Here is a 22,024-nt window from a genome sequence, read left to right on the forward strand (position 1 = left end):
AAGTGATCTAGGCCAGCAGCCTCCCTGAAGGGACGTCGGCCCAGAAAGCTGAACTTGTGACTTTGAGACAAGGTCCATAAATGGCAAAAGAAAAGTCTACACTGACAGCAGGTATGCTTTTGCCACTGTACGGAACAATATACAGACAAAGAGGGCTGTTGACATCTGCAGAGAAAGACCTAAGATGCTGTGGCTAAAGAAAATCAGATAGCAGATCTAACTGCCAAACAGGTGACTCAAGGAGCAATGATCCTGGCAGTCAAGGAGCCTAAAGATTATTATGACATCAGAGAGACCAGCTTTAGATACACCCCTGAGCACTATCAAGTTTGGACAGTATTTGACTTGCCTGGGGGCCAAGAAATTAAAAGGTGTGGTTAGGTCCTTTGACTGCTATGTTACAGGACTCTTTGACTTGGCAGAAGAAATAGCCAAAAGCTGCAAGGCCTGTGCTATGATGAGGTAGAATTTCTAAAAGAAATCTTCCCAAGGTAATGGACCTGCCTTTTTTGCCCAGGTAAATCAGGGACTGGCCAAGATATTAGAGATCGGTTAGAAGTTACATTGTGCATGCAGGCCCAAAGCTCAGGACAGGTAGAGAGAATAAATAAAACCATTAAGAGACCCTTACCAAATTGACAGCGGAGACTGGCGCTAATGATTGGATAGCTCTCCTCTCCTACCCTTTGCTCTTCAGGGATAGAAACACCCCTGGACAGTTTAGACTGACCCCCGTATAAATTACTCTATAGGGGGCCCCCTCCACTGGTAAAAATAGCCTCTGTACATAGTGCTGACATGCTGCTTTCCCAGCCTTTGTTCGCTAGGCTCAAGGTGCTCCAGTGAGTGAGACAGCGAGTGAAAAAGCAGCTCCAGAAGGCCTGCTCCAGAAGACCTGCTAGACGTCTCAACGCAGAAAACCTTGAGACTCGGGTGGAAAGGCCCTTATCTTGTACTCTTGACCACCCTACTTTCTACCTTTATGGGACCCCTTTTGATTTTGCTTCTGCTTTTCATTATAGGTCCATGTGTGTTAAATAGGCAAGTCACCTTTATTAAAACAAGAATTAACGCAGTGTGGCTTTTAGTTTTGAGACAACAGTACTATGCCCTAAAGGATCAAGTATGTCAGGGAGAAGATAGTGTCTAGTTCTAAGATTAGAACTATTAACTAGAAGAAGTGGGGAATGAAGAAGTATTAAAAAAGTAAAACAAAATTCAAGGCTTTTGGGCCCAGGCTTGGGAGTGTAGCCTTTGTGGCTTAGTGCTCCAGGTGCTGGTCATAAAACAGATAGCGACATTCCTCCACCTACCAGCTTCCTGGGTTCAATTCAAAGAATGGCACCCTGACCATTACTGGAACCTGCAATGCAAATGTGCTATCTTTAGGGGCTCTTAGATTGTTAGGGGCTCTTAGAAACTGTCTTGAGAGATAACCTGACACTTGTGACTTTATACTTCCTTGTGACTCTTAACTGGTATTTTTGGTATTTTCCAACTACACCCTCCCCACCTCCATGAATTGTGGTTTCTTCCTTTAAATACCCCCTTACTCAGCTACTCGGGGCGCCATGGTCCTCTGCCCCTGCGTGGTGTATGACCATGGGCCCGAGAACGCTCTCGAATAAAAATCCTCCTGCAGTTGCAGCAAGACCGTTTCTTGTGGGTGATTTTGGGGTGTCGCCTCTCCTGAGTCAGAACGTGAGGGAGTCCTCACGTTGTGGGTCTTTCAACCCCAAGCCTTTCTCAGGGTGAGCTTTTGAAAGAACCTAGTGGAAAAATCCCCACTCAATTCCTGTTCGGCGTGCACTCAAGAATCACAAACAGATGACCATCTTGATGTAAAAGCATGAGGTAGTTTAATGACGGAGCTCCAGGCCAACACGTGTCTCACCCAGGAGACAGAGGTGTCGACCGTTTAATGGCGGAGCCATAATGGCAGAGCTCCAGGTTGAACTGTATCTCACATAGGAGACAGTAGATTTGACCCTGAGGCTTGGAAGCTAGGGGTTTTTATAGAAAAGGGGTGGGGCTGGGGGAGGAATTGGCGTGGTTTCACATGATTGGTCCATTTAAACATCAGCAGACTGTTAACATTTAACTTAGGTCAGAAGGGCGGGAGATAGGGAGGCGCCGGGCCAGTCCGGCATGTCATTCTCTTTATCTCTATTGCCAAGCAGCCTCAGGAATGTCTCAATGATGGGCCTGCCCGGGCATGTTCTGGCCTGTTCTGCTATGTTCTCAGCCCCAGGTTTCAAAGCTCACAAACAACTCTTTGGGCTATTTGACATAAATTACATGAATCACAGGCCTCAAGTTTTATTTCCTTTCACTTTTAAACAGAGAAAAACAAACAAACAAACAAACAAAGAAAAACCCCATGTTCTAGGTTGACATACTTCAGTTAACAAGAACAGCCAGAAGCATAACTAGAGAAACCAAAAAGCATGGTTAGTGCATTTAGAGACTCCCAGAACTATGGACTGCCAGGAATTCTGATGTCTGTATACACAATAAAGTTTTCAATCTGTGTCTAAAGGTTTAACAGTATTTTGTCTGTGAAAGCCAGGCTGTTGTTGGACTCATTGCTAGGGAGAGTCCAAATCAGAGGACCAGTTTCTGTAGCAATTTTTTAAAAAAAGATTTTATTTATTATTATATCTAAGTACACTGTAGCTGTCTTCAGACACCCCAGAAGAGGGTATCAGATCTCATTACGGGTGGTTGTGAGCCACCATGCCATTCCTGGGAATTGAACTCAGGACCTTCGGAAGAGCAGTCAGTGCTCTTAACCGCTGAGCCATCTCTTCAGCCCCTCTGTAGTGTTGTAGCTTCTATTTGAGCAGTTTCCGTTCATGTGGGGAATACTTTGATCTTGATCTTGCTGAAGACAGCGTTTCTAGAGACTGCTAGGATGTTTATTTCTTATTTGGACCCCATTCTGGGTAACTGTATTTTGTTTTGGAGTTACTTGAGCACAAACCCAGCATGTGGCTGAGACACTGCACTATGCTATTCTGTCTTGGTCTAACATACTTTGGTCTGAGGAACTCAGTAAGTTTTGTGGACCCCAGATGAGTAGTCTGGTGAAGAACGTCAGTTACCAGAGACCTGCCAGTGGTTTTTGGGAGATTGGTCATTCTTTCTGGTATCCTCCATCAACTTGTGTGTATCTTCTTTACCATAGTCTCAGGCAGAACTGGGTCAGGGTATGTCATCAGAATATTAATTAGCCCCACTGGTCCTAGGACCATTTATAATTTGTTAGGCAGACAGGTCAGCACCCTGGCAGTGGAAGACAGCAATTTGTAGGGAAAGCCAAATAGCCTGTAGGAGAGCCAAGAATCTTTTCCTTGTTTTTAATGTCCTTTTACCCAGCAGTGAGAATCAATCTCTCTGTCTCTGTCTCTCTCTCTCTCTGCCTTTCTCTGTAACTCTCTCTCAGTCTCTGTCTCTCTTTCTCTCTCTCCCTGTCAGCCCCCCACCCCCACGTGCATGCATGAGCTCCATAGATCATGCAATGGGCATGCCCAGTAGTAAAAGCACGACGACTGTTCATGTACACGTGGTCGACTTGACTTTTCCTCATCTAAAAGCTTGGGGCAGATCAATCAGTTCTTAGCCTTTTTTTTTTTTGATTTATTTATTTATTATATGTAAGTACACTGTAGCTGTCTTCAGACACACCAGCAGAGGGGAGTCATATCTCATTACGGATGGTTGTGAGCCACCATGTGGTTGCTGGGATTTGAACTCTGGACCTTCAGAAGAGCAGTCGGGTGCTCTTACCCACTGAGCCATCTCACCAGCCCAGTTCTTAGCCTTTTGATTGACAGAAAGGATCATGTGTTAGGCTAATACATTAACACTTTTTTGTTAGTTACAAAGATATTAGTTCAGACAGAGGGGTGGACAAATAATGGCTATTAAGGAAGGTGACATTAGCCCAAGGTAAACTGTAATTAGACTGGTATGGCGACAGTCTTACTTCTCCATCATCAGTCAGTTAGCCTTGTAGAAGGTACTTGGAAGGTTTAGCTTCTTTTGAGGGAACTTTGGTTCACATGACATTTTTCTAGATTAAGTTGAGAAGATTGAGAGGTGGAGACAAGATCTATGTGAGTTTAAGGACAGCATGATTTACATAGTCAAGTTTAGGCCAGCCTGGGATACATGACATCTTGCAGAGAGGTACAAAACTAAAGAGATGGAGTGAGAGAAAAGACTGGAAAAGATGAGGGGAGAGATAGAGGAAAGAACAGAAGAGATGAGGGGGAGGAAGAGGAAAGGCAGAGGAAGGAGGGGGGAGGGAGAGAGAGGAGGGAGAGACAAAGCAAGCTGAAGAAGACTGTGGGACAGATTTGAGGGCCATAGCAAAGTCAGGTTAGAGCATGACAGCAGAGGAGAATCACCCACAATCCCTGTGATGTGACATGTGGTTGGAGATACCTGTCTGAGGACACTTGGTTCCTGTCGCAGACCCTCTGGGCCCCTTTGTTTGCGTGAAACGAGTCTCTCGAGCAGATGGACAAAGAGTCGGATGAATTGACAAACAGACACACACAGGAGAGGTGTTGAATCTGAATGTAATCTCTGGTCGAGCCTCAGACTTTTTATAATACAGAGTGTAACATAAATTGCAAATCATAACAGATAAGGTACATTGAAGTTTTCCAGATACAAGAGAATGACTGGGAACGGAATTTTCAGAAACTAGATAAATGTTTACAATAGAGATTAGCATTCCTAGATAGCCTAGGATCAGCCCTGTGCCAGGCAAGAGTTTCACACTTTAGTGTTAATAGCACCAGGGGGTTTTAACTCTTGACAGGCCTCAAGAATAATGTGGTGTCACGGACCCCTAAAATTCCTAGGCCTTGTTAAATCTTATCTTGTTTGGAGAATCCTCATTTAACAGGATAGTATATCAACTAGCTCTTGGTATGGAATGTAACCTGTAGTAAAAATTTTTATCTCAGTGAGATTCCCAGGCTCTTTCTGCAGACAACTGAGTTAATGGCTCTGATTTATTGTAGTGCTTAATTAGTTACTGAATAGGTTAAACTCCTTGCTGTAGTCTGGAATTTTGGAACACTGAGAGAGACTTTAGCTAATTTAGAATTCAATCTTAAAAGGCACTTATTATAAGATAATGTTTAATAGAGGGCACGTGGATCCATACACTAGACTAATGCAGGAGTGGAAAATTAATTTTATGGGTTAGGGGAAATGCCAAACTCCAGGAGGGAATTTCTGTGGAACTCTTTTCCTTGTGGGCAGCTTCCAAGCTTTCGCTTGTCAAGATGACCCAACTGGAGAGCTGGCTTTTGCCAGACTCCAGGAGGAGAGCTTCCTTGAAACTCTTCCTCATGAGAAAGCTTCCAGACTTTCATCTGTCAAGCTGACTCCACCAGAGCTCGTGGCAGGTTCCTGTACACATGCCTGGGCAAATCAGAAGTCTGCCAGAGTTCTTCCCCATCCACAGGTGTTCAGAGCTGTGTTTTATCTCTCCTGGGGGTGAGTTCTCCTGTGTGCCTGAGACCTGGCCTGTTACTAACAGCTTGCTGCACAGACACTGAACTGTCCTGGGTTCTGACATGAATCTCAGAGGTGAGCTGAGGAATAAGGGGCTGGCTTTGGGCACCCTCCATTGGTTGTCTACCATCTGGACCGGGCTTCTTTGCTGCTGGGGTCAGAGGCTCAGATGGGGATGGGGCAGGACCAGGTAGGCTGGGCTGGCAGGAGCCCCGAGTGTCCCTGGATCTGTGTTTGTTCATGAGTACTGTCAAAATGTAGGTAAGTGGGGCTAGAGTCACAGTGGAAAATTCTGATCTGACTAGGCAAAGCTGCTGAGGGAGGGCACTGAATGTACGTGGTCTGTCTGTACCTTTACTGGACATCCTCTTCCCACATGCCCAGGTATTCCAGAACACAGGTGGTGGTCAGTGGCCATGAATCAGGCCCTTCAGGAGCTCCTAGGAGTCCAGGCCACCTGTGGAGAGAAGGGGAAGGAGGCCAAGGGCAGGAGACTCCAGGTGGCTGAGCCCAGTAATCCTGCAGGGCTGGAGGGAAGGGGTGATTGGGAGGAAGAGTGGGGTTGGCTCCCCAGCCCTCACCTGGTCAAGCCAGGGTCAATTCAATAGCAAAGAAATATTCCTAGTACTACACAAAGAAACACACAAAACAAAGCAAAATTAATCCTGGAAGAGAATTTCTTTTTGCCAAAAGTGTGAGCTACCTGTGAGGAATACAAGAGAGTACAAACTCCACTTAGTTTCTATTCTAGCTTTACTGGTGACTGTGCCTCACCCCACCCGTGGGCCCGGATTTTACAGACTGACACCATTGTCTAAATCCTAGTCAGCACAAAGGTGATGAGCACGATAGAATCCCCAGGCATGAACACGGGAATATTGACCCTTGATGGCTCACCACCTTAGACAGGGCAAACTCACTTCTCACTCTCCATCCTTTCTTCCTGTGGTAAAAATACATAAAACAAAATAACCATCTGAAACATTTTCCCCATAACAAAGAAGATAGAGTTTTCTTATTTATTTTTGTGTGTGATGTGTACACATTGGCATGCGCGAGGGGACCAGTGGGAAACTCTGTGGAGGTGCTTTTCTTCTAACTCCTGGGTTCCCGAGCTCAGGTTCAGGTTGTCAAGCTTATGCAGGAAGGAAGGCTCTACCTACTATGCCATCTTATTGGCCAATCTTAGCAATTTTTTAAAAAGATTTATTTATTATTTATTATATGTAAGTACACTGTAGCTGTCTTCACACGCTCCAGAAGAGGGAGTCAGATCTCGTTACAGATGGTTGTGAGCCACCATGTAGTTGCTGGGATTTGAACTCTGGACCTTTGGAAGAGCAGTTGGGTGCTCTTACCCACTGAGCCATCTCACCAGCCCCAATCTTAGCAATTTTAAGTAAAAAGTTCAGCATCTTTAAGTACATTCATTTTAAGTAGGACGGCACAACTTTCTATTCTGGTGAATTTGGAGGGGGAGGAAGCTCGGTGCTGCTCTCCAATACCTCAGGGAGGGGCACTGTCGCCTGACAAGTACCTTGGTCCAGTGTGGAATGCAGCAAGACTGTCATAATTTCTAGGCAGGGCCCAGTATGGTTCAGTTCTGGGATGGACGTTTGGATGAGGTTGGGTTAGAAAACAAGTTGCTTTCAAGTTTTTGGGTAGCAGGTGTGAGGTGGGGATGCTCCAAGAATCTACTAAGGTGCTGTGGGGGAAAGGGAGCAAAGATAATGCAAAGAAGTGACCTGGGCAGGAAAATCAGGGGTGTATGGAGGACTGGAAGTCAATCTTGGTTGGTGGGTAAACTCTCAGAGGACAGAAGAGAAAAGTAGATCAAAGCTGCCCAGGTGCCAGGGCAGCTGGTTTAGAGGCAGGTAGGGAGGATGGACAAATGGGAGAAAGGCTGGGGCTCTGGCGCTGGGCAGATTTTTCAGTATTTTTTTTTTTTCCTACAAAGGCAAGGCATGGGTGGGGTAGGTATATAGAGGAAATGCCACTTTTTTTAAAACCACAGAACAGGTTCATTATTGTTTTGCTCATGTGAGGAACTACTACAATGGCAAATGTAGCAAGGCAGAGGGAATGGCCTAGCATTTCTTGAGCTGTAGCCCAAGTTAGTAAACAGTGTGAATGCGTCACTTAGAGGGAAAGAGGAAGGAGCCATAGGAACAACAAAAGAGGTGCGCTGTGTTGTAGACTCTTCTCCCTGGCTAATGATACAAGATCTATCCTGTAAAAGAGGATAATTGTGTTGGTTATGGGAGACTAAAAACATATAAAGAAGTAATTTGGGAGACACCCAAAGGACAATAACTTCTCGTTTTTCATAACTGAATTGATCATTTACACCCTTTTCTTACGCAATATGAAATTAAATCAATATACACTGTAAAAGATCTTTGAGATTGAGATGACAAATTTGTTCAGGGGTCAATTGCACCAGAGTGCCTGTAGCATATCCAAGTGTGTTCAAAATATAAAGATATACAGTTAAGTTGGAATCAGCTTTTGTCATTTCAATATTTTGAAAAGCTTTCTTAATCATTACACAATGGCATGAGATTTAGCACTGAGGATATACATAGAGGTTAAGTCAGAATCTCCATTAGCAACATCAAAAAAAAGGGGAGTGGCCTTTAGCTGTGGAATATCGCACAATAGCTTTTGAAAATTATTTCATGTTTTAAAGGACGAGGTTTGAAGCTGTCCTTTTTGAGGGTATAGGTAGAGTACAGGCATCCACAATATACATCAGCTATTTGAAAGAGTGGTATTTATTTTATTTTATTTTTCTGGTGTAATTTTGAGAACAACCTTTTCAAAACATACTGGAAATCTTTGAACAGCCAGGTTTTCTTTTGTAAGTAAAAAGAATATTATCTATATAATATATAACATAAACTTGAAGGTACTTTTGCTGCGAGGGCAATGAAACTTTGACCTTTGTTGGAGCTGTTAATTACTCCCTATGGAAGACATTTCTACTGATCTCCCTGTAGAGGTTGTGTGTTGTTGAGAGAGCAGGCACAGAATGGTAAACATCTTTTTATCCTGTTAGGCTAATGAATATAAAAAAAATTCTTTTAAATCTTTCATGACAAGAGGCTAATCTGTAGGAGTGGGTGTGGGGGAGAAAAAAAACCAAACAAACCTGGTTTCACAGGACTCGTGTGCTGCATGCAAGTTATGTAGTAACTATCATTTTTCTGATTTTGTTGGGATGGTGAAAATAGGAGGATTCCAAGGAACGTTGAGGGTTCTCTATGTTCCACATCCAGTTCTTGCTATAGCAATATGTTCAGATGTTCCATATCCTTCTTTTGTTGGCCACTGATCAACACAAATAGGAATCAGTCAACACTGTGGTAGGGAAAAGCACACATCACTAGTGAACATTTCAATAAATTTGGAAATCCTAAACCAAACTGAGCATTTCAACCCAAAATCTCAAGAGGTAACACTATACTTTCTTTTTTTCCCTCCAGTCTTAGGGGCTTAGGTACCTTAATGCTATTAGAATAGACAGTAACTTTCTGTCTTTGAGACAACAAATCTCATACCTATAATATCCACAGGAATATCTGCCTCAAACAGCTGTATAGATTCTGTATGTCCTTTATGACTTCTCTATTTTAGCATTCAGAACTCCTTGTTTTCACCCAGTGGGAGACCCAATATCAATACCATTAGCAATACCAATCAAAGTGGAGGGCTGTGACAGAATATGACATTTTTGTGGCACCAGTATCGGTAAGACCAGACAAGGTTTCATCATTTACGTAAAGAATTAAAGAGGGTTGTTCCCTGGTAATGTGCCGTAATCTGTTGTAGGTTGGTTCTAATGCTATTTGTATTAATTCAGCTCCCCAAATCACACAGGAACCTGCCTGCAAGATGATGAGGGCTCCTGCCCCTGTTGGCTCTAATTGGTAAATAAAGTGGCCAATGGCTTGGCAGGGAGACAGAGGTGGGACTTCAGGTTTCTGGGCAAGGGAACACCAGGAAGGAGAAGGTTGGAGAGTCACCATTGCTGGGAAAGGAGAAGGATATTGCCTGAGAAATGTAGGGCAGAGAGACAGAGACACGGTCAACATATAAGAGTGGGAATAGTGGCCCATGAGGGCTACAGGCCTGGCTCTGTGGTGGCCAATAGAATATAGATTTTAATAAGTGATAATTCAGGGATATCAGAGGGGTGAGTGTGTTAACTGTGGGGAGATTTAAAAGTGCCTAGCCACTGAGCAGTGTAAGGCATATTAAAATAGAAGGCTGTGCGTGTGTCTTTCATTTCTGAATCCAAAACATTTGGGCAGGTAGTGAGGCGCTGGTGTGTACCAGCTGGGAAGTTTAGAGTGGATTCACCTACTACTGCTTCAGTGACCACGTGACGTGGCACTTTTCACCCCCTGGAATTCTTATTATGAACTTCTTCATCAACTACACCAGTGACAGCAGGAAACCCCATTAAGTCTATACTACCTCCCCCCAAGTCATCCCACTGGGCTCGGGGAATAGGTCCTCAAATTTCTGTAGGCATTGCTTGTATGCCCACTGCACTTGTAAGAAACATATTTCCAGCTGCTGGCAGGTCTAATCCTGCATCCCCTGAGGTAGATGCTTGGAGAGATGAAACATTACATTGTCCATTGTATGTGCCCCTGACTTGTTGATAACTGTAGTTATTTCTGGGGTCACAGGCATAGAAGAAAGGAGCTGCCAATCTTTATCAAACATGTTCTCCACTGATTAGCCAACACGTGCAGAACTGGCATATTAAAATTACCATTAGCCTGTCAGGGAGCCAAGGTATAGTCAGTCCTTCTGTGGGTGGCCTGGCTTCCCACATCTAAAGCAAATCAGCCCACCTGGTCTCAGTGCTTGCCAATAACAGACAAAATGTTTTTGTTGGCTGAGCAACCACCTGTTTTTTTTTTTAAGATTTATTTATTTGATGTATATGAGTACACCATTGCTCTCTTCAGACACACTCATTACAGATGGTTTTGAGTCACCATGTGATTGCTGGGAATTGAATTCAGGACCTCTGTAAGAGCAGTCAGTGCTTTTAGCCCCAGCCCCCCACCCCCTGTCTTTTTTCTTACTACCTTTGTAAGGCAACCAAAAAAGAATGTCAACAAAAGATTCTGAAAGGACCATTAACATCGAGGAAGGTCTGGGTAGGTTTCAGGCAATTTTTGTCATGCTCACACTGCAGCCACTAAAATAGGTCTCTTTCTCAGATGAGGCTCTTGACAAGTGGTGTTGGTGGCAGTGGCAGCCATAACACAGGCACACTTACTGCAAGAAACTAAGTGAGAAAAGTGTGCAGTGAGGCTTTTCCCTGGACCCTCTGTATTTGGGTCCACCCAGTTAATACTTCCTGGAAATGCCTTCCCAGAGATGTGTCTTGGTTGATTCTAGGTTGATTCTAGATCTCACCATGTTGACAGTTAAGTTTAACAACCACAGAAGGGTTGGTAGCTTTTTTTTTTTTTTTTTTTGGTTTTTCGAGACAGGGTTTCTCTGTATAGTCCTGACTGTCCTGTCCTGGAACTCACTTTGTAGACCAGGCTGGCCTCGAACTCCAAAATCCGCCTGCCTCTGCCTCCCAAGTGCTGGGATTAAAGGTGTGCGCTACCACACCCAGCAGGGTTGGCAGCTTTTTTTTTTTTTTTTTTTATTTTTTTTTAAAGATTTATTTATTTATTATATGTAAGTACACTGTAGCTGTCTTCAGACACTCCAGAAGAGGGCACCAGATCTCGTTAAGGATGGTTGTGAGCCACCATGTGGTTGCTGGGATTTGAACTCTGGACCTTCAGAAGAGCAGTTGGGTGCTCTTACCCACTAAGCCATCTCACCAGCCCCAGGTTGGCAGCTTTTATGTGGCTGGATTTTATGAATTCTTTGTGTACTTTGGATGAGAGTCCATCAGATAATGTCTTTTGCAATCAGTTCATGGGTTGTCTTTTAGCTCTTTTGTTAGAGCAGAAAAATATGTTTAAGGAAGGGTGGCTTTTAGTCATTTCTTTCACATACCTGTCTTTCCTGTTGTATCTAAAGCATCATCATCAAAACTCTCATGGTTGGCCTGGAGCAATGGCTCAGCTGGTAAGAGCACTGGCTGCTCTTCCACAGGTCCTGGGTTCAAATCCCAGCAACCGCATGGTGGTTCACAACCACCTGTAACGAGATCAGATGCCCTCTTCGGGGGTGTCTGAAGACAGAAACAGTGTACTCACATACATTAAATAAATAAATAATAAATAATAAATATTTTAAAAACAAAACAAACCTCTCATGGTCCCCATTTCCTCCTGAATATCTGAGTGACTTTAGTAGCTGGTTTGCATGTAAGTCCGTGAGCCGTATGGAATTAACTTGTATGAAGTCTGGGTAGTGCTTTTCTTGTTTGTTTTGCATGTGAATGTTCAAGTGATCAAGATATGTTACTTCTCCACAATATTGGCCTCAATATTTTGCTTAATGTCAGTGCACTGACATTTCTGGGTCTATTTCTGGGCTCTTTATTCTGCCCCACTGACCTGTTTGTCCAGCATTTCAAACACCATGCTCCCTCAGGTAGTGTGAGTCCTCAGGATTTAATCCCTCTTCACTATGTTGTTTGTCCTGGGACTTTTTGCTTCCCTGCATTAAATTTAAAATCAGTCTTTTATTGAGACAGAGTGTCTTATCTGTGGTTGATTTTGGAGTCACGAGGTAGCCAAGGATGGCCTTGAAATCATGATTCTCCTGCATTCACCTTGCCTTAGTTAGGGTTTTACTGCTGTGAACAGACACCATGACTAAGGCAACTCTTTTCTTTTTTTTCTTTTTTCTTTTCTTTCTTTCTTTCTTTCTTTCTTTCTTTCCTTCTTTCTTTCTTTCTTTCTTTCTTTCTTTCTTTCTTTCTTTCTTTCTTTCTTTCTTTCTTTCTTTCTTTCTTTCTTTCTTTTTGGTTTTTCGAGACAGGGTTTCTCTGTGTAGCCCTGGCTGTCCTGGAATTCACTTTGTAGACCAGGCTGGCCTTGAACTCAGAAATCCACCTGCCTCTGCCTCCTGAGTGCTGGGATTAAAGGCGTGTGCCACCACACCCGGCTCTAAGGCAACTCTTATAAGGACAACATTTAATTAGGGCTGGTTTACAGGTTCAGTCCATAATCATCAAGGCAGTAGCATGGTAGCATCAAGGCAGGCATGGTGCAGGAGGAGCTGAGAGTTCTACATCTTCATCTGAAGACTGCTAGCAGAATACTGGCTTCCAGGCAGTTAGGATGAATGTTTTAAAGTTTATATCGACAGTGACACATCTACTCCAACAGGGCCACACCTTCTAATAGAGCCACTCCCTGGACCAAGCATATACAAACCATTGTACACCTGCAAAGTGCTACCTAGTTTTGTGCATCTTAGGAAAGCCACACTACCAACTGAGTCAACTTTCCAGCTCTAAATCAGTCTTGATTCTTACAAAATAACTTGCTAGGATTTTGATGGTGCTCTGTTGACTCTATTGAAGGCTGGGATGGACAGGTATCTTGACAGCTTTGAGATGTCTTATATATAAACTGTGATCTCTTTCTCCTAATGTGCCATATGATGGGAAAAGGCAGAATGGAACCTTGCGACTTGCTTGGCTGGTATCCAGTTCCCTCCGTGAGCAGGCCAGCTAGCTCTCAACCAGGCAGTAAGAAGCCTGGGAAGGAGTGGCTGCCTAGGAGAGAAGTGAAGGTTGATGGTGAGATATGCTATGGCCTTAAGGCTCCAGGTTTCTGGCACACAGTAGGCAGATCAAGATTGAGGCCCTAGGTCCCACGTCCAACAGGAGTGGGAGTATGCCGGCTGACAGCCATTAGAAGACAGGAGAGTAAGAAATATGGATTAAAAATTAATCAAGTTGTGGGGCCACCAAACTCCATTCTGCTTGACCCTGTCACCTCTGGGTGATTCTGTGTTCTCACCTGCTGAAAGTGGTAGAGGAGAGCACTGCCAAGAAGCAGAAGAAACAGGTCTCTAATAGCCTTGGAAGTACTAGCCAGAATAGGGCACCTACTGGTACCATGGTCTTTGAGCACTAGCTCCTCCCTGTAGGGTATAGTGTCCCTGCGTGCCTAGAGGCTCTATCATACAGAGGACAAAGTCTAGGTCATGGGACAGGACCATGGGGTTGGAGATGCAGAGGGGTGCTGCTGAGTCTTGTGAACTGAAGTTGCGGTGTGTAACCAGCCGCTAGTGTTAATGGCCTTGCAGGGAGCTGAGATTCTCTAGGCAGGAACTGCTCAGGTCACTCAGGAGTGGGACCAGTGGGGTAGGAGCATGGGCGTGTGTGTCCCACGACAATGGTCTGGATTCCACAGGCTGGGAGGGGCGGGGTTTCTTGGCACCACCTGGACTTCTGGAGCAGCTACCCTGGGTCCTATTTGCGGAACGGTGGTTCGTAGGAAGCTCTGGGTGCCGGAGGGCTTGTGTTCCTGGACGCGTTCCTCCCTGCCTACATCCTTCGGGCGTTGGACTCAGATGTTGCAGCAGAGGAATGCAGGTGCGCCAGAGCGACGATAGATCTGCCGTTGGGTGAGTGACTCCATCAGGGCTGCGGTAAGCTGCAGGATCTGCTTTGCTTATTGTCTGAGGCCTCAGGCCAATCTGGTCCTCTCCACTCTTCTCTCCGTTTTCTAGTCCCATCCGGATGGGAGCAAAGTCGCACGCATCCTCCTGGAAAAGCTTCTGGTTTCAGCAGGGGACTGGGAGTTACACCCATAATGAGAACAGAGGAAGGGAGAAGGACAGAGGGGATCTCTGCCGGTCGGGTGAGGATCTTCCCCTACCCGCGGAGCATCAGGCTTTTCTTTAAACTTTTCGTCTCCTTGAGCACTGGGCTTAGCTCCATCACACCTTCCGGTGCTTCTCTTCTCACAGGGGACAGTTTGTATTTCTCTTTGTCCAGATTGCTCCTTTTCATTATAGATCTGCATAAGTGATTATTAATAGTCATACCACCCGGTCAATACTAGGCAGTCTTGAAATCTCCTCTTCCTCACCATTAATCCAAAACACTTCAATTTAGCCTTAGGTATGTATTTCGGACAACGGCACAAAGCAGCCACATTTTTTGCCAGAATATCTCAAGAATGGTCCTCAGGCTGCACACCAATATTCTTACCCTCTGAAACGTGAGCTGGGCTCTCATAGTTTATATCACTCTCAGCTGCTGTCTTCCCTGCACCTACTCAGATGCACGTTAAATCCCCTTTAAGAATTCAACCACTTTTCTAGTCCAAAGCCATAGAGTTCACAGTGAGCCAACAAGCAGCATGGTCAGGCTTGTCACAGCAATACCCTGTTTTTCTGGTGTCAACTTCTAACTTAGTCACTGTTATATTGCTGAGAAGAGATACCATGACCACAGCAACGCTTACAAAAGGAAGCATTTCACTGGGGCTTGCTTACTGTTTCAGAGCCTTATAGTCCATTATCATCATGGTGGTACACATGGCACCTGAGCAGTATCTGAGTGCTACATCCTCATCCCCAGACATCAGGCAGAGGGTGAGAAAGAGATTGGGGCTGGCATAGGATTTTGAACCCCTAAATCCCATACCCAGTGACAAGCTTCCTTCAACAAGGCCACACTTCCTAATCTTTCTAAAATACTTCCCCTCCCTGGTGAGTAAGCAGGAATGGACCAACCAGGAAAGTGGCTGCTTGTTGGGTCTTCCTCTCCGCTCTGGGTTTCCTTAGTGCTTGGTAGCTGGCTGAACATCTTGGGAGTGATCATTCCGTGAGGAGATGTGCTATTCAGAGCCTGGCTGAACACACTTACTAACTCTTCATCCCATGTAGAAGTGAAGAAGTATTAAAAAAGTATAGCAATGTAAAAACAAAATTCGAGGCTTTTGGGCCCAGGCTTGGGAGTGTAGCCTTTGTGGCTTAGTGCTCCAGGTACTGGTCATAAAACAGATAGCGACATTCCTCCACCTACCCTCTTCCTGGGTTCAATTCAAAGAATGGCACCCTGACCATTACTGGAACCTGCAATGCAAATGTGCTATCTTTAGGGGCTCTTAGATTGTTAGGGGCTCTTAGAAACTGTCTTGAGAGATAACCTGACACTTGTGACTTTATACTTCCTTGTGACTCTTAACTGGTATTTTTGGTATTTTCCAACAACGCCCTCCCCACCTCCATGAATTGTGGTTTCTTCCTTTAAATACCCCCTTACTCAGCTACTCGGGGCGCCATGGTCCTCTGCCCCTGCGTGGTGTATGGCCATGGGCCCGAGAACGCTCTCGAATAAAAATCCTCTTGCAGTTGCAGCAAGATCGTTTCTTGTGGGTGATTTTGGGGTGTCGCCTCTCCTGAGTCAGAACGTGGGGGAGTCCTCACGTTGTGGGTCTTTCATTTGGTGCGTTGGCCGGGAAACGCGACCACCCCTCACACCTGAGAACCGACTTGGAGGTATGGGGATCCCCTCTTGTGTGTGTGCCGGCCGGTGTCTCTGTTTTGAGTGTCTGTTTTCTGAAACGAACATTGGAACATGTGCTTGTTGTGTTGGGTTGTTTGTGTCTTGTCCTATGTTTCTGAAGCATGGCGAAGTCTGAGTTCGGATCCATCTGAGTTTATTAAATTTGTGTCTTGGTTTTCGGGTTGCGAGATCGTGGGTTCGAGTCCCACCTCGTGCCTTGGTTTTACACCTGGCAGAGTGAGGAACAAGTGTGCTTCTCTGGTTTTGGTCGTCTAGGTAGAAATGGATGCTGGTGTTTGTAGACGATGGGGTGATGGGGTCTGAAATGTGCGCGCGGTCGGTATTTGCAGCTGTCCTTTTGGGCCGTAAGGACCGGAGGACTGTGGTCGGCAGACGTGCTAGGAGGACCACAGGCTGTGGCCCCAGGGGACGCCCTGGGAGGTAAGGAGAGCCAGGGACGCCTGGCCGTCTCCGGATCGGTCAGAGGGACCGAGTTCTGTTGAAGCGGAAGCTTCCCCCTCCAAAATCGTCTAATTCTTTTGCCTGCTTGTAGAGGACAAGAAAGGGTCAAATGTGTCTGGATCTGTTGGTTTCTGTTTTATGTGTTTTTGTGTATGTGTTTAGAGCTATGTGAAAATCTAGAAAAGCAAAGGTAATTCTCATAGGTGCTTTATACCCTGACTAGAGATAGTTTAAACCTGAGATGTGAGAGAATGGGTTTTGAGAAAAGCAGTACTCTCCGACTATCTGGGGATAATTTGGTAAAAAATAAAATAAAATAAACAGTATTAATTGGTCTTTGGAGCCCTGCACCTGTAGTTAGGAATCTAGTGTGGCTGGAGAAGCCCTGCTAGGAGCTGATTATAAACACTGCTCTTATAGGGACCAGCAGCTTCTAAAGTTCTATGGTAAGGAAACAAATGGCTGTTTTTCCTACAAAAATCTCTGTGCTTGTGATAATTAGATTCATCAGGTGACAAGGTGCTCCTCTCTTGAAGTTACAGCTAGAAAAATTAAGAATTTTGTTTGGTTTAAATGAGCAAATGTATGCAGCCATTTCATTTTTGTATAGTTTCAAAAGTATAAATATGTTTTATATGTCTTGGTTATAGATTAGTGGCTCATAAGTTATTAGTTATGATTAAAAATTTGTAACATTGGCAACAAAAAGTTGACTTAAAACTGGTAACTCTGGGTTAGAGTAATTTAGAACTACAACATGCAGCATGAGACAACCCATGGGAACAGGTCTCTAAAGATACGCCTAAATTGAGTAATATTCTATGTAATTCTTATCCTAGAAATCCGATTTATAAAAGATAAGATTTAGGGTATTGTCTTTTTGAAATATTGGCGGCTACACCTTCTTGTGTTTGTGTGCAGGAACAGGCCACCAAAATTTGTAGCAAGTAATGTTTTTGGAGTTCATTTTTAAAGAAAAAATAGATTGTTTTCACTGTTAAATTTGGTTTTGCTTCTCAAAATTGTGGTTGTATGAAGCCTCCTGAGTGGCCTAGTCCACAACCTTCCCCTTATCCACAGCCTCAACCCCAGCTGCCGAGGGAACCCTAAACCCCTCAGGGTGTCAAGAGGCGGACCGCTGCGGGTACATGGAACTGCAGAGCACAGAGTCCGGGCGGACTCTGGTGGACCCGCCCAAACTTTAAACCCTTCAGTACTGGTCATTTTCCTCTGTTGGTATTTATAACTGAAAAACTAACCACCCCCTTTCTCAGGATCCCCAACGCCTCACAGGGTTGGTAGAGTTCCTTATGTTTTCTCATCAGCCTACTTGAGATGATTATCAACAGCTGTTGCAGATGCTCTTAACAACCGAAGAGCGAGAGAGAATTCTGTTAGAGGCTAGAAAAATAGCCCGGGAGCCAACAGGCGGTCTACACAGCTAAAAAATGAGATTGACATGGGATTCCTTTTGACTCGCCCCAGTTGCGACTGCGACATGGCTGAAGGTAAGGAGAGCTTGAAAATCTAATGCCAGGCTCTGGTCTCCAAGGTGCCTTGAGACAGGCTCACTAATTTGGCTAAGGTAAGAGGTAATGCAGGGGCCGATTGAACCTCCCTCAATGTTCCTTGAAAGGCTTATGGAAGCCTTCAGGCAGTTCACTCCCTTTGATCTTACCTAGGAAGAAACTTCAGAGATTAGAAGGTATATTACAAGAGAGAGACAGTTATGTGATCTAGTGAAAGAGGCAGAGAAAGTGTGTGTGTGTGAGAGAGAGGCGGGAGGCAGAAGAAAGAGAAAACAGGAGGGATCTTAGACAAGAGAGAAATTTGATAGGAGAGAAAGAAAAAGACAGGATCTAGACAGGAAACCTGGGCAACTGAAGACCGAGCCTCAGCTAAAAAGGCTCAGCTGTGTCAAACTGAAGTTACTTATTTGAGATACACCCTCGAGACGGGAAGTAGTGGCTAACTACGCCAAGGCAAGTAAGAAAATTCTTGAGTACTGCTGGCTTCTACTGACTCTAGACACCTGGGTTGGCGACCTTAGCTGCCCGTTGTACCCCCTAACCAAGAAAGGGGAAATGTTTTGTGGACCCCATATCACCAGAAAGTCTCTATGTAAAAGAGAGAGCAGGGGTCACCAGAAGAGTCCTTTCTCAGACTTTGGGACTTTGAAAAAGGCCAGTGGCTTACCTAACCTATCCAAAAAGTTACACCCTGTTGCCAGCGGGTGGTTTTCTTGCCAGTAAGCTATTGCTGCCATAATCTGCTTGTCAAGGATGTAATCTGCTTGTCAAGGATGCTGATAAGCTCACTCTGGGACAGCAACTAGCTGTAATGGCATCCCACGCTCTTGAAAGCATTATCCAAAAGCCCCCTGACTGGATGACTACCAACGCTCCTGTGACACATCAGAGCTTTTTGTTGACTGAACGAGTGACCTTCGCTTCGTTCCACCTGCTGTCCCACTGCGTGAGACTGCACCTACTCATCACTGTGCTGAGAAACTGGTACTTGAAATGATCTGAAGGATCAGATCAGCCTTGGCCTGAGGGTTCGAGCTGGTACACTGATGACAGCAGCCTCAAGGTTAAAGGTAAGCAGAAGGCGGGGACAGCAGTATGGTGGTGGACAGAAAGCAAGTGATCTAGGCCAGCAGCCTCCCTGAAGGGACGTCGGCCCAGAAAGCTGAACTTGTGACTTTGAGACAAGGTCCATAAATGGCAAAAGAAAAGTCTACACTGACAGCAGGTATGCTTTTGCCACTGTACGGAGCAATATACAGACAAAGAGGGCTGTTGACATCTGCAGAAAGACCTAAGATGCTGTGGCTAAAGAAAATCAGATAGCAGATCTAACTGCCAAACAGGTGACTCAAGGAGCAATGATCCTGGCAGTCAAGGAGCCTAAAGATTATTATGACATCAGAGAGACCAGCTTTAGATACACCCCTGAGCACTATCAAGTTTGGACAGTATTTGACTCGCCTGGGGGCCAAGAAATTCAAAGGTGTGGTTAGGTCCTTTGACTGCTATGTTACAGGACTCTCTGACTTGGCAGAAGAAATAGCCAAAAGCTGCAAGGCCTGTGCTATGACGAGGTAGAATTTACAGAAATTAAGCCAGCTAGATATTGCAACAAGTACTTGTTAGTGTTTATAGACACCGTTTCAAGATAGATAGAAGCTTTTCCTACCAGGACTAAAGATCCTAAAAGAAATCTTCCCAAGGTAATGGACCTGCCTTTGTTGCCCAGGTAAATCAGGGACTGGCCAAGATATTAGAGATCGGTTAGAAGTTACATTGTGCATGCAGGCCCAAAGCTCAGGACAGGTAGAGAGAATAAATAGAACCATTAAGAGACCCTTACCAAATTGACAGCGGAGACTGGCGCTAATGATTGGATAGCTCTCCTACCCTTTGCTCTTCAGAGTTAGAAACACCCCTGGACAGTTAGTTTAGACTGACCCCCTTATGAATTACTCTACAGGGGGCCCCCTCCACTGGTAAAAATAGCCTCTGTACATAGTGCTGACATGCTGCTTTCCCAGCCTTTGTTCTCTAGGCTCAAGGTGCTCCAGTGAGTGAGACAGCGAGTGAAAAAGCAGCTCCAGAAGGCCTGCTCCAGAAGACCTGCTAGACATCTCCACGCAGAAAACCTTGAGACTCGGGTGGAAAGGCCCTTATCTTGTACTCTTGACCACCCTACTTTCTACCTTTATGAGACCCCTTTTGATTTTGCTACTGCTTTTCATTATAGGTCCATGTGTGTTAAATAGGCAAGTCACCTTTATTAAAACAAGAATTAATGCAGTGTGGCTTTTAGTTTTGAGATAACAGTACCATGCCCTAAAGGATCAACTATGTCAGGGAGAAGATAGTGTCTAGTTCTAAGATTAGAACTATTAACTAGAAGAAGTGGGGAATGAAGAAGTATTAAAAAAGTATAGCAATGTAAAAACAAAATTCGAGGCTTTTGGGCCCAGGCTTGGGAGTGTAGCCTTTGTGGCTTAGTGCTCCAGGTACTGGTCATAAAACAGATAGCGACATTCCTCCACCTATCCTCTTCCTGGGTTCAATTCAAAGAATGGCACCCTGACCATTACTGGAACCTGCAATGCAAATGTGCTATCTTTAGGGGCTCTTAGATTGTTAGGGGCTCTTAGAAACTGTCTTGAGAGATAACCTGACACTTGTGACTTTATACTTCCTTGTGACTCTTAACTGGTATTTTTGGTATTTTCCAACAACGCCCTCCCCACCTCCATGAATTGTGGTTTCTTCCTTTAAATACCCCCTTACTCAGCTACTCGGGGCGCCATGGTCCTCTACCCCTGTGTGGTGTATGGCCATGGGCCCGAGAACGCTCTCGAATAAAAATCCTCTTGCAGTTGCAGCAAGATCGTTTCTTGTGGGTGATTTTGGGGTGTCGCCTCTCCTGAGTCAGAACGTGGGGGAGTCCTCACGTTGTGGGTCTTTCAGAATTAGTGACTGATACTTGGTAATAATTCAAGAAAACCACACAAGAGCAGCAAAGCCCTTGTTAATCTGTAACTCACAGAGACCCACACCCAGCTGTGACTAGTTTTGATTTGTGCTTTCCTAAGAGTAAGCATTTGTATTCCTTTGGTAAAATGCCTAGTAACCTCTTTTTGCCTTTTAAAGGAATTAAGCTTTCCCCTGTTGTATTTCCTCAGTTTTGAGAATTCTTCATCTATCCTTTGAGACAAGACTGTGTAGTCCTGGCTGTTCTGGAACTTAAGTTCTGTGCTACTACAAACTCACAGAGATCTTTATACTTCTGCCACCCGAGTTCTGGAATTAAAGGCCTGTGCCAACATGCCTAGCTCTTCCTATAATCTTAATGGACACAAAGTATGGATGAAAGCAGATATATCACAAGAAATTTCCCCTTCCCTCCTAGCATATCTTGTTCCTGGAGGCTAGATGTTCAAAGCCCTTATTTATTTATTTTTTTAGATATCTTTTTAAAAAAAGATTTATTTATTATTATATGTAAGTACACTGTAGCTGTCTTCAGACACTCCAGAAGAGGGAGTCAGATCTCGTTACGGATGGTTATGAGCCACCATGTGGTTGCTGGGATTTGAACTCTGGACCTTTGGAAGAGCAGTCGAGTACACTGAGCCATCTCTCCAGCCCTTCAAAGCCCTTATTGATTGAAGTTATCTCCCGTTTCTGATTATGCATCTGGGATCACGTCTGGGATGTCTTGGCTTCAATCACTGTCACAGAGACTTGAGTTTTCTTCTGAGCATTTCCTATTGGCATTGGTGCTGCTCTTACATTTAGAGTTTAGTCATTTATCTTTCATAAACTTTTTTGTTTGTTTTTGTTATTCCAGGGAGGTTTCTTTGTATAGTCCTGGAACTCACTTTATACACCAGGCTATCTTCGAACTCAGAGACCCATCTGTCTCTGCCTCTTGAGTGCTGGGAATAAAGGTGTGCGCCACCACTACCTGGTTCATTTTTCAGCTACCATTTCCTGATTTTTATTAATGTTTTCAAAGAATTAATGTTGGGGTTTTTGATTATGTCTT

The 22,024-nt window shown here is 44.6% G+C and overlaps 1 protein-coding gene across 4 annotated transcripts in view; it reads left to right on the plus strand.

Annotated features, from left to right (window-relative positions):
* The first annotated feature begins 5,285 nt into the window (after positions 1–5,285).
* Positions 5,286–22,024, plus strand: part of LOC110289771 (histo-blood group ABO system transferase) — a 28,552-nt gene continuing 11,813 nt past the window's right edge. Inside the window, exons 1-2 of one of the 4 annotated variants that reach the window (XM_085835090.1) lie at positions 5,532–5,610; positions 17,785–17,967. In XM_085835090.1, the coding sequence (XP_085691216.1) occupies positions 17,919–17,967 (49 nt within the window). In that variant the 5' untranslated portion in view covers positions 5,532–5,610; positions 17,785–17,918. Of the gene's footprint in view, positions 5,611–12,560; positions 14,107–14,211; positions 14,343–17,784; positions 17,968–22,024 lie in introns of those variants that run through there. The other 3 variants (XM_029469072.2, XM_029469075.2, XM_021156142.3) reach the window with 3 other exon arrangements.

This window comes from Mus caroli, unplaced genomic scaffold (genome assembly GCF_978045245.1).
Source record: "Mus caroli unplaced genomic scaffold, Mus_caroli_1 scaffold_2, whole genome shotgun sequence".
In the NCBI taxonomy this organism is placed as follows: domain Eukaryota; kingdom Metazoa; phylum Chordata; class Mammalia; order Rodentia; family Muridae; genus Mus; species Mus caroli.